Source organism: Camarhynchus parvulus, chromosome 2 (genome assembly GCF_901933205.1).
Source record: "Camarhynchus parvulus chromosome 2, STF_HiC, whole genome shotgun sequence".
NCBI lineage: Eukaryota > Metazoa > Chordata > Aves > Passeriformes > Thraupidae > Camarhynchus > Camarhynchus parvulus.
Genome location: NC_044572.1, coordinates 6280132 through 6292945, shown reverse-complemented (window position 1 = coordinate 6292945; position 12814 = coordinate 6280132). Strand labels below are relative to the sequence as shown.

General features: G+C 41.4%; 1 protein-coding gene across 4 annotated transcripts in view; it reads left to right on the top strand.

Annotated features, from left to right (window-relative positions):
* XYLB (xylulokinase) overlaps positions 1-11807 on the top strand; it is an 82383-nt gene extending 70576 nt beyond the window's left edge. For 3 of the 4 annotated variants that reach the window (XM_030971542.1, XM_030971540.1, XM_030971539.1), the window contains 3 exons: positions 1460-1547; positions 3743-3837; positions 11535-11792. In XM_030971542.1, coding sequence (XP_030827402.1) covers positions 1460-1547; positions 3743-3837; positions 11535-11618 — 267 coding nt within the window. In that variant the 3' untranslated portion in view covers positions 11619-11792. Of the gene's footprint in view, positions 1-1459; positions 1548-3742; positions 3838-11534 lie in introns of all 4 variants that reach the window. The other variant, XM_030971543.1, reaches the window with a different exon arrangement.
* Positions 11808-12814: the final 1007 nt, after the last annotated feature.

Below are 12814 nucleotides of genomic sequence, written 5' to 3'. Positions count from 1 at the left end.
AGTACTTTTTAATAGATGACCATGATTCATTTTTCATTTGTTCTCTAGCATTGAAGCTCACGGGCTGCTCAATGCTTGCTTGCAAATGAAATTAGCTAATCCTGACTTTTTGGTCTTACCAGAAGACAGTTTTAAATGTATAAGCTCAGGCTTCCACTGGGTTCTAGTTAGCAAACAACCACTTTCATTTAAATTGTGAAAATTCATGATTTTCAAAGGTTTTGATTTGAAGATTGTCCACAAAATTTCAGAAAGAAAAATCCTATAGAAATCCCATGTACTATATATTTCTAGAGGTGATATGGATTGAATTTCTTACTCATCTTTTATGAAGCCCTGGGGTCCATCCCCAGCAGGGTTATAAATTCCAGGATCAGCGTTGCCTTGCACTAATCCAAATGGTTTGGAATTCTGGACATTCTGGCTTTATTTTAGACTCAATTGTATGGATTTAAGTCAGGTGAGACACTCTTCCCTTTGGCAAAAGTAATAAAATCAGCACAGGTTACATCTGAATTGTTTCCTGGTTCTTGCATTGCTCAGCCCAAGGGGCACTTGCAGTCCTAGAAGTGATGAAACCAAAATGGAAAGCATTTGTTGACAATGTTTTTGGAAAGGAATTATTAAACCTCCTATGCCCTTATCCAAATATGTCTTAATTTTCCCAATTCAGTATTGTTTTTCTAAACCTAAACTGTGGGGAAGAGCAGATGTGAGGTGCTGATGATGTTGATTTCAGTGCAGAATGATGTGTGGTCAAATAACTTTATCTGTTGGATACCCTAATAATTTCTTTGCCTGTAAAATTTTATTTGTATTACTCAAGCCAAATGTCTCAATATATCTTCATAGCTAAGGTTCCCTTAAAAACAGGAAAACTGGTAAATTTAGAGACTATGTAATCAGCTCCTGTGTCATTCTCCCTGCTGACCCTAATAGGATGGGAATGGTGGAGATAAAGAAAGGCTTAGCAGGCCTTCATGTTGCTGGAGGTTTTTATCCCAGTTTAGAACTGAGGAGCTGTGACTGGTTCTTCTCTCTTTCCTCTTTCCTTCCTTCCTCTTCTCTCGTTCCTTCCCACTTGAATCAGCCTTAACATGATGGAAGCAAACAGGCTCCAGCTGGGGGCTCCTGAGCAGGTCTCCTTGCCCTGACATAAGCCTTTAGCATGGGCTGATTGTGTGAGCTTGGAGGAATGATGCTTGAACCAGGGCTCCTCTGGACTGTAACCAAGAGATCTGGAGAGAAATGGGACTTTATTTCCTGGCTAAAGTTACATCTGTGGCTCAGAATTACCAATACCCTGTGGTGTGACAAGTTCAGACCTCACTGTTGCCTGCAGTGCTTCTTTCCACGGATTCCTGAGTGCTTGGCTGGGGCTTGGACAGCTGCTTGTTTTCCTGAGCAGTGATTTTTTTCCTTTCCCTTTGTGTTTCATGGATGCTTTGATGCCCCTCAGGTCCTGTCCGACGTGTTCAACGCGCCTGTGTTCACCATCGACACGGCCAACTCTGCTTGTCTGGGAAGTGCCTACAGAGCAATCCATGGTAAGGCTGCCAGGAGACTCTTTGAGCAGTCAGGGAATTTAATTTCACTTGGATAATACTTGGGATTAATGTTACTGGGCATGAGGGGGGAGTAAAGCTGTGCGCATCCGACTGGAAGTCACACAGGTCAAAGAGGGATTTTTGCTTAGTACACTTGGATTAGGGCAGAGAATATAATTTACATTGTGATTCCAAGCCTGGTGGCTGCTTCTCAGCCAAGGGATGGGGTGTGGGAAGTGTTGGTACTGTCCAGGGACGGTCTAGGGCCTTCACATGTTGAGTTATATCCATGGAAGAATACAGCCAACTGAAGGGGCTGGTGAACATCCATCCAGTACAGCCAACTGAAGGTGCTGGTGCAGCCTGCTGCCCCAGTCTGGGGACTGGGCTGTAAACTGGGTTGCTGAAATGGCCAAACCGCACAAAAGGTTGATCCCAGCAAAGAAGATCATTGAGGGCAGGGACAAGACGACCTATAATACTGGTGGCCAATATTAAACCTATATTTATCTTCCAGCTTTTAAACATCAAGTTGAATGATATGCAAGGTGTCCTGGGCTCCATGCACTTTCTCTTGTAAAAGCATGAATCTTGGGATACTCAGGTTGACCAGTCATCTTGCTTGCTGTGCTACATCACTCACTGTAATATAACAGTCCAAGCCCCAGGATTTACATGTTAATTAACTTATATCTATTAATGCATGTGGGTGTGTGTTAAGGGTGGGCCATCAGCTATTTAAGACTTGAATTTTTATCCATGTATTTTAAAATGGTTTCTAATATCTTACAACTAAACAATTCAAGGAGCGTGGAAGTCCTTGTTTAGGTCAACTTCAGTTAGCCTCAGTTTTTTTAGGATTTGGGCTTTTAAGACATGGGTAACTTTTCTACAAGTTCATGTAAGACTATGGGATTGCAACAAGCATGGAAAAGATAGCACCAACTATCAGAAGAAATCAACCAAGCTTTAATTTTAGAAGCAAATTCTGCTGTCACATTATAGCATCTAAAGACTACACGATCTCTTGCATTTGAAAACAGCACAGAAAATTGCACGACCAAAACCTGAATTGGTGTGTTTAATGCACACAGCATGCTCTCCTCTTTATCTCCAGAAAAGGCACAAGGATTCTGTCAGGCCAAGCAGGCTTTTGCAGGACAGTGGAAACACTTGAATTATCTTTATATTTCAAACCATTTTTGCACCTTGTGGGTCGAGTTTCCAAACTATTTTTCTTTATACTCAAACTTTGCCTTCAGCTTCAGAAGCCTCCCAGCACTTAATGCTGCAGGCAGATTCCTTCTCCTTGAATGCACGTGAAGTGTGGAGCCACCATTGAAGTTTGTGCAGATATTTTATGTGTGTGTGATGTGTATTCCCTCTGCCAGCTTGGCATATGAGCAGTGGAGGCTTGGCTGACAGAGCGTTTGAGTGAGGATTTGGGCTGCTGTGCTGATGGAGGGACTCCTGGGCTCACATCCTCTGCCAGCCAAGCCCCAGGGTGTTTGCTGTGTGTGCTCCTAAATGGCATTTTTGATTGATGCTTTCAGCTGCCTCACTCCTGGCCAGGCAAAGGAATTGAGGAAAAGCGGGGACTTGCTACCATAAATGAAATACTGATGGCAAGGGTTCTTTAATAATATTGCAATGTGCATCTGGGGTGTTTCACAGTTAGCCTGGGGTTCTTAGCAGGTGTGCAGGGAGCTCCTGAAATGCTTTGTGATTTGCTCACAAAGCAAAATGCTGTCTTAGCAGAACTCCCCTATTATTCTGCTTCCTTATGTATAAATATATTTAACATTTTGTAGCATATTTTCTTAAAAGTGTTTTCATTTCTCTTAATTTTTATGTTTAGTCACATTTTGTCCTTGAATCCCTTGCTTCCACCTATTTTCACTGCTGTTTACTGTACTGTTGTAACCATAAATAATTACTGATATTGTTGAGTAGCATTTCTGCTGCTTACCTGTTCCCCAGGGTAGGAATTGAGTGATTGGCAAAAACTCAATCACAGAGTCCCCACTTCCCAGGCTAGCTCATAGGAATGTAAGATCTTCTGCCATTTATCCTTCAATCCTGAATGCTGACCTGACCAGGGAAGATCAATATAATGTATTAATTTGCCAGGGAGTCAAGGCACATCCCTCATGGTGTTTTTTTTGCATTGATCAGGATTGTGATTCTCATTGCAGGACTTGTAGCTGAGAGGAATGTGCCCTTGGCTGATGTTGTGAAATTAGCACCAGAGCCCAGATTGGCTGTTACACCCACCCCAGGGGCTGAGGAGGTGAGCAAGTTTGGGAATACCATTTTTCTTTTCATTTCCTGTCTGCTTCAAAATGTAGTGGTTTGCTAATTCTTCTGGTAAAATAGATTAATTTAGGAAACTCTTGGTCATATGGTTCTTATTCCTTGTTGTAAAGACAGATTTGATTTTGAGAGGTATTTGGTGTTGTAATGATGCATTAATCTGATCTCACCATCCAGGTCTGTGAGAATTCATTTGCCTAACAAGGGGTGATCAGAGAGCAAAATATCTTCCTTAAGGGACAGAAAATTTTATAAAATAGATTGAATTTGGATACAGGTCAGTCAGATTGTAACAGATAATCTTGAAAAAATAATCTGGACTTGCTTGCAGCAAGCAGCATGGACAAAAGGGTGGTGATTGTACTTTCTGGCTTCTTGGAAAACATCTCCAAAAACCCTTCCTGTCTGTAAACAGTGCTCAGCGATTGTATATAATCACTGGTAGCTCCTGTGAAACCATGGCAGCTGGGAGGATTCAGTAGGCACAGCTCTTTGGTCCTGTGCCCATCCTGTGAGTTTTGGCACGTCTGAAGGTGAGGTTTGTGCTTTATGGCCCACGTAGACAAAGAAGAGGAGAGAGTCACTGCTGGTAGCTGTGTGATTCCAGCCCTTGTAAAACCAAGGAAGGAATCATTGTCTCAGGCTCCCCAGTGCAGCCCTGCACGTCTCTCACCCAGCCAAAGGCTTTAGTTTACAACAGCTTTTCAAATATAATGCACAGTAATAAATAAACAATACAATATAGCAAGATTCCTGGAGAATACATGTTTAAATAACAAAGGTGAATCTCACCAAGGTCTTCAGCTGTGCAAAAGCTTCTTTTACATCAGCACAGCCTTACACACTCCACCATTTATGAGACTTGGAAGTGGCCTAACTACAGGCAACAAGGTTTTAAAGCTTTTATTTAAACTGGGAAATTAATGGTCTGCCAAAACTACTAATTCCTAGCTACATGTGTAGAGGAGCACCAGATATCATCATGAGTAGTAATAGAAATGATCATGCTGCATTGTGCCTGCCAGCATATTATTTAATTATTAACTGAGATGGAGGAGCTCAGTAATCGAATAGAAGTCCCCTTCAGAAATATTAAGACATTGAATAATTTAAACTTGATTGATCTGATCTCATTTACTCAACCTTCCCCCCTCATTTTAAAAGATAAAATAATTAACAGCAGTGGCCTGTGCCACGTGTGCTGCAGCTGAAGCTCTCTGCAGGGAGCACAGCACAGGAGCAGCTCCCTGGTGCCTGATTCAACCTCACGTCGCTGCCCTGTTCCTCCCCAAAATGCTGCGTGCTGAAAAGCTGGGCTGGAGGTGGGCAGTGCTCAGAGACCTGCTTCTGACCCCCTGGTGCTGCTTCAGCTAGAAAACTCAAGGGCAGAGAATGCAGCTGTCACTCACAGGGGCCTTGCAAGCACCTTGTACCCCTGCAGGGGCCAAGCAAACCTGACTGCAGAGATCACTGGGGAATTCAGCTACCTCTTTCTGTTTTGCTCTCTGCATAAAATGGCCTGGAAGCTAAAAGAGTTAATAATCTCCTTCTCAATACTTTCCTTTTCCGCATGGTTAGACCTGGCTCTCCTTGCACATCTCTTTTATTGGTTTTAAATGATGTACAGTAGTGAATTGTTGCCCCAGTAGATAGGAATGAATGACATGGAGGCAGTGGCCAAACAGCATGGGAAGGAGTAACCATTCCTGCTCTTTAGCTTGGCTTTCCCGCTTCATTCCACTAAAATCAGCTTCTTGCAGTTATATATTCCACACCATTTCTTTTTTCTTCCTGCTTTATAATTTTGCAGTTGATGGTGGATTCCCTGGCTAGTTTCCTGGCTGTGAAACTGCAGAAAGCCAGAGGGCCTGTCAGTAATACAGTGTGCTAACATGAACAGTGCAGCAAAAATTCATAATGCAATGAGTCAGTTTGATTCTGTTTCATACAGAGCTGCATCTCCCTGTCCATCCAATTTCATTCTGTTGAGGTTAGAGCCTTTCACTTAAATGATAGTTCTTTTTATAAACTTCAAAGTCATCCTGAGGTTAAGTCCTGTCCTGCTGAGGAGCTCTTGTGAAAGAGTCTGGCTCACCAATGTGAAATTCCCCCAACCACTTCTTTACATTTTTTGGACAGCTACAGCTAGATCTTGGCAGGGTGGAGAAAAAACAGGTCATAACACAGCAATCTGCTCTGGTTTCATCCTTTCTTCCTGGTATAGGTTGGAGACAATGTGTTAGATCATTGGAGAGAGGAAAACCTCCTATAGACAGAGGTCAGATGGGACAGTTTGATGTAGCTTCTCCTTCCTTGCCAAGGCCTATGCCCACAGCAGGGGTTTCCAGGAACCAAAAATGCAAAAAGCTTCTCTTTGATTTCTGAGGGATCATTTGCGATAATGAATGTGATTTTAAAAAGCAAGGGCAGGGCACACAAAGCAGCTCTTCTGGTTCAATTAAACTGATGGGCAGGTAAAATAGAATAAAGTCACAAGATGGGGAACACAGGGCTTGTGGTGGGCCATGAATCAGTAGTTAGTGGAAACTGAAGTCTCAAAAGTTCCAACTTGCCTGGCAACAATGTGACTTTGTCCTGCAGCAGACCATGGTGCCTTGAAGAGACCATTTCAAAGAGATGAATCCCTCTCTGTGGGTATGACCCCAAGTCTCTTAGCTGAACCTCATTTCCCAGTATTTTTGTTGGATAGGGGTATTAATCTGAGCTTGTTTCTAATTCTGTCAATACCCAAATGGGTCATGAGGTGTTCTGGTGGGAACCACTGTGGTGATAGTCCTTGGTCACTCATTCAACCAGACTAGTTCAAGTCAGTCATCTGTGGGTTAATCTGATTAATCCTTCTTCCTTTTTTTTGCATAGCAAAAATTAAAGAGTCATTTCACCTCTTTGGAGCCTCCTCTCTTCCCCGAGGAAAAAGATTAATCAGAACCACCAAGCATGACAAAAATAACCAGGAGATTCTAGAGCAATAAATAGATGTTAACAGACAGAAATAATCTGTTATTTTAGCATTAGAATTCAGATCTATTTTAGTCATCTATTAAAACAGGGGTGGTTGGCTAGTTGGTTAATTAAGCAAAAATAAAACATGAGAGGGAACATGATTGTCTGGGAGTTGGTCACTTGTGTTTATACGAGCTGTGTGACAGAGTTGCCAGATTGGTTGTGATATTGTCCTGTGGGGTTCTGCAGGGAGAAGGCACAGAGCAGCTCACTACCTCTGGATATGTGATTTTTGATTGTGTTATTGACTCTGCTGAGATGTATTAATCTTGCAAAAATTCAGGAAGGGAAAATGTAAACCTAACAGGTTTTCTTGACTTTGGTGAATTGCCTTGTAAGTGGGTGGATTTATAGAAATGACCCTATAACCCAGGAAGGTTATAATGACCTATTTATTGATTTAAAATAATTGTATTTTGTTGAGTTAGGTTTTGGAGGGGGGAGGTTGTTTTCTAGAATTGGTTTAGGTTGGTTATTTAGTGCAAAGTAGGTAATAATAATACAACCACAAAAATATAATAGGTATTGATATAAGTTTGATTAAGGTGATTTGTGTAGCCAATAATTTTTTAAACTGATTAAGATAGGCTTGCAGAATGGATATTTGAAGTAAGGAATGTAATTGTTTCAGGTGTGGTCCTTGGAGAAGTCTTCAGAGTATTTCAGAACACTATTTTATTGTTTCTGCTTTTATGAGTATTCTTTCTCTGTTAAGAATAGTGAACAACTGCTATGATTTGAAAAATAAGAGAACCCTTGATTTCTTAAGCAAATCTCTATGCCTAATTTGACTTTGGTTTAAAAAAAAAGGAACATATCAAAAGTAGCAAGTGTTTGTGAGAGACTGATTAATTTTAATCTATTCAGGGTAGATTAAATGTACTTGGGTAGATTAAAATTAGATAATCATCAGCATCATCTTTGTGATTTGTAAATTTTGAATTGCTCCAGTGATTGGCTAACAGAGCATTGCAGGAGACAGGAGGATCCATGTGGATTGTCCCTTGTAGTAATAATTTGTAGCTGCTTTTGCTCTTAGAAGGTGGCAGGGACAATCTAAACAGTAAAAGCCCAGTTGAGTACATAGGGTGGTAATGTGGTGAGATGTAGTAACAGGATGAAACATTTGATTTGTTCTAGAGAACAAGGTAGCATTGTAGCAATGCATTTTTCAGAGAGGGCAAGATAAATTATTTCCTATTATAATGTATTATTAATCATTGGCATTTTCTTTAGTTGTGGGACTGTCAGAATGTGACCAAATTGTCCCAGGAGAGAAGTTTAGGGTTTGTAAATGAAACAGTCAGAGTACTGTCAACATTGTGGAGTAGGCTATAAAGATAAGCTGGAGAAAGGGCCATAATTAAGCAAGGACAATTGAATTATGGACAATAATAAGATTTGTGTTGTGATACATGTAATTACTTTTATTAAATATCGTGGTTTGATAGATTAGGTTTGAGGCTGTGGCAGAGAGGGAATTTATGTCCTTGGGTTTTTATGCATTATTGAGAGTCCTTTATTCCCTTTGGACCTCAATTATAAGAATACATCTCTATAATTGCCTCAGGAAGGAGACTCCCAGAACTGCACAGGAGGAGTTGCCCAAGGTGCTGTGGAGGCACTTCAGTCATGGCAGATGTGGAGAATCACCTTCCACAGACACACCTGGGTGCACACTCAGGCCATGCTCTGGGCTGGTGCTGTTTGGATTTTCTTTTGGATTTTGGATTTTCTTCTCTGTGTTTCATGGGAGGTGCACTGCCCCAGCCCCAAACCTCAGCTGGCATGAAAAATACTGCTTGTGAAAAGCCTGTGGTGCTGCTGCACTTATCAGCTATGATGTACTGGTGGTATTACAGCCCAATTCCCCGAGGAGGAGGAATTTAAGGCTTTGCTTATCCCTCTGAACTGCACAGCTTTTTATCCCAAAGAGCAGGAATGGAATACAGGAAATATTCTTGACTATTTGTTTGCAATTTTTTTCATATGGTCCATAATGCAGGATTCATTTACACTAATGGCTGAGCAGCTTATTGCAAATGCCTGAATTTTCTCAATTAGCAAACTAAGTGCTTAAGTCCAATAAACAGGAAAAGAAACCGTGTCAGTAAATGTGGTTGTTCATTTATTTTGACACATTTTAATTTCGAGTGATGTATTAACAATAATACTTCCCAGCCTTCTGGTAAATGTGTGTATTTTGTAAAAATACTGATGGGCAAATAATATGGAGCCTTTCTCAGTGCCTGAGGTCACTTACCAATGCAGCTTTGCTGTGCTGAATCTTTGCTGAGAAGCACTTAGCACTTATCAAATTTACAGAATAGTGAAGTAAGAAATAGCCAGTCTTCATTACAGATGCTTCAGTGAATAGAGGAGCTGGTTTTATTTGAAATACTGATACTCCCAGTGTAGCCATAGTTGCCTGCTCAATGTTTTGTTTACTCTGATGTGCATATTTACCAGAAATGGGAGCAATATTTTCATGTTCTTTGGGAACATGGAAAGAATATATATGTGTACTTCTCTGAGCCCTCCAGGCCCTCATGTAGTTAGTTAAAAATACCATGCTGAGTAATGTGACATTTCATAATAGTGGTGCATTTTATTTTCTAACCCCATAAATCTGCATAAACCTCCAGGATCTCAGTATCACTGTCCTGTGGAGAAGAAGAGCTGGGGCACACACATGTTAAATGCCTGACCTGGGGTCACTGAATGAGTCTGATGCAGAGGCAGGAGTGAGTAGGATTCTCTGCTTTAATCAGTGGAAGGCACTGTAAGACTCAGTCACTGTGAGATGGCTTTAAAAACCATTTTTTGTTGTCTTAGCTAACAAACAGTGTCTCTTTCCACTTGCTGTGGATGCTCCTTCTCTTCTACCCCTTCTTGTACTTAATCTGTTATAGAAATGTAGAAATGAAACTGTAATTTCTGTAACATCTGGTGTGTAAAAAGGAAGGAGTTGGTCAAAACTAGATCCATCTGCAGAATATGTCCATTAAGTCACTTCCCCCTGCTGTTGTGGAAGGTGGAAATGGGAATGAAGAGATAAATCCAGTTTTTTCACTGGTCTATCTTAAACTACCATTCAACAGAAGGGAAGCATAAAAACTGGGTATTTTGCAATCAGTTGAAACAGAAAACAAAAACCCACTGTTTTTTATTTCCTAGATGAAAAAACTTTGTGATTTCTTTCTTTTTTTTTTTTTTAATTTGGGCAAGTGTGGCTGTTACAGACACTGAGGCTACTGCAGGACTGTACAGAGACCTGCCCAGGAAGAAGCTGATCTCTTACTACATCCCCACAGTTTACACCTGAAACATTTTCCTCCTGGATTTTTCATACATGTGCACACACTGTTGTTGGCTGAAAAGGATAAACCACATTGAAATGCTAGATCTCTCTTACTGATGAGAGCAGTAATTCAGTTTGCTGGCTGTGATTCATTATGGCTCTATAACCTCTCTGAACCTGGAGCCAGGAGCGAGGCTGCCCTGATTATGAGTCAGTGCAGAGGGCTTGTAGAGCAGACTGGCAGCCTCTAGGATTCACTGTGGCAGGGATCTGACCTTATGGCATCCTCCTAGGGAGTGCTCAAGCCTGAGACCCTGCTCATGGCATTCCCTTCTTTGTGCTGGAGCCAGCAAATGTGCAAAGCTGTCCTGGTATGGCTTGTCACACTTCTGGTTTTATTAGAGGGACAGATAAGGGAGGAGATAAGGAGAAAAATGCATCTCCAAGATCTAGATGAAGTACAGTTTTTGGCTGGAGCCAGAGCAGAGATTTATTCAGGGTTTCTCATGTCATGGATCTCACCCATATCTGAAAGTGCAGGAAGTGCCTGAGTCTGAGGTTTTGAATACATTTGAGTTTTGATTCTTGTTTTTATGGTTGTAACAATACTGTACCTAAAAACTGCTGGAAAATTCTAGCTAGGAGAATACAAACAAGCTACTCAGATTCTTGGTGTAGCTGTGGATAAAAGCTGGGTCTGCATTTGTCCCTGTGGGCTTGGGGAGCAAGGAACATGGCCGTGGAGCAGCCTGTGGATGGGAAAGGATGTGGCTGTGAAAGATGTGCATTATAGAAGCAGCTCAAACAGGTACAGGAGTCTGAGAGGGGGGGTGAGGTGCATTTTAGAAGGCTCTGGTCAGCACATTGGCCAAGGAGGACCCAGCTGACTGTGCTGGAGGGTGCAGTGGGGTGATTAGTGAGGCAGAGGAGGAGGGGACAGAGGCAGTGATCCATCCTGGGGCAGTGGAGGGAGGCAAGGACAGGAGTTCTGCCTGGGTGATTAGCACAGCCATTACTGAGGGGGCATGGCACACTGGGAGAGGTGACTTTAGCTGAGCTGCTTCTGCTGGAAGTAATGGCTTCTGCTTATAGCAAGAAGCCAGTCACAATAAGAACAACCTGTGCATGTCATAAAATTAAGCTGTAAAGGCGATGGTAAAAAGGACTGTGACATTTAAAGAGGGAAACTCTGCCTCACTTTCATGAGCAAACTGGGGAAAAACCAGCCCAAATCTTCAGGTACCTGTGAAGATGCTGCATTTTTCATGTCTGAAGATGCTTTTTAACTACAGTGTAATTTAAAAATCTAATTTTTCAATGAGACATATTTATTTCTTTTTCCTTTTTAGCTCTATCGTCCACTTCTGAAAAGATATGCTGAGCTTGAACAGAAGGTTATCTACAACCCAGCCTCTTCTTGTCTTGTGAAATAGAAGCAAATAAAATTTATATGTTGTCTGAGCAGGCTCCCAAGGAGAAGATCAGAAGAGATTTGCTCAGAATTTACTGGAGCTGTTTAAATCATTTCATTCCTCTTTGTAGACAAATAATTTTTAAATGTCTGTGTTTGAGTGTGTTGGTGGGGAAAAAATTGCATTGTGATTGAAAACCTGATTAAAAAAGCATCATATTGCTCTGTGTGTTTGTGGCCTCAATTTTTCTTAGGTACTTTTCAGACTGTGCTTGCTGTTTCAGAAGAGCTGGGTGACAAAGTCAAGTTCGTTGTGTATGTGAGTCACTCTACCCATCTCTGTCAGCTTTGATTCCATGTGTTTGGTGTGCCAGCCTCTGCATACCTTTCTAGCAAAGTGTCTCAATTCCTCAATTTCTCTTGCTTAAATGTTTGAGACTATCTTTCTCTTCGTCTGTAACTCGGAGATGTTTATATCTTTGCCTACACAGAAAGCATAAGCGCACTGACTTAATCCCATCTTTAATATGTGGAGGAGGCTGATTAAAGTCTTTAAAGACTCCCTGGGATCCTCTGAGAAGGAAAATTCTTGTCACATGATACTATGGAAAGCCTGTTGTGTGATAAAGCATGATATGGCAGGGGTTTATGGATTGTGGAAAGCACAGAGATCTTCTGTGATATAGATACCAGTGTGCAATGTTTTACTTGACATCAGTTTTGTGAAAAAAGAAAATAAGAGAGCAAACATGGCAAGTTTCATACACCTCCTTTCTGCTTCAGAAAGCAGAGTCAGTCCATCTGCACATCAGCTTGGGGTTACTCTCTTTCTTCCTCCTCCTTGTCATGGCTGTGAAATTCTGTGTCATGCTCTGCTCTCAACAGGGCAGGAAGATAATTTTTTTTCTTACACTCCCAATATCCCCTTTCTTTCTTGGATATCTTGAATAGAACAGCTTGATTGTCTTGCTCTGTTGCTAAAATTTCACTTAAAATGTTTTAGTCTGGTTTAAGTAGCCTTTAGCTGAAGAAATCTTAGAAAATGTGAGCCAGGAGATCTTTCTGCAAAGATGTGTGGAAGTTGCAGAATTTGAATGAACATCCCTGTGCAAGTGGGAACACTTTACTGCATTCGGTGGAGCTGGTATCTTTCCCTTAGGATAAAATTTCTCATGGGAATAAAGCAGATTGTTTAATGAAAGTGACTGAAGCCTCTCT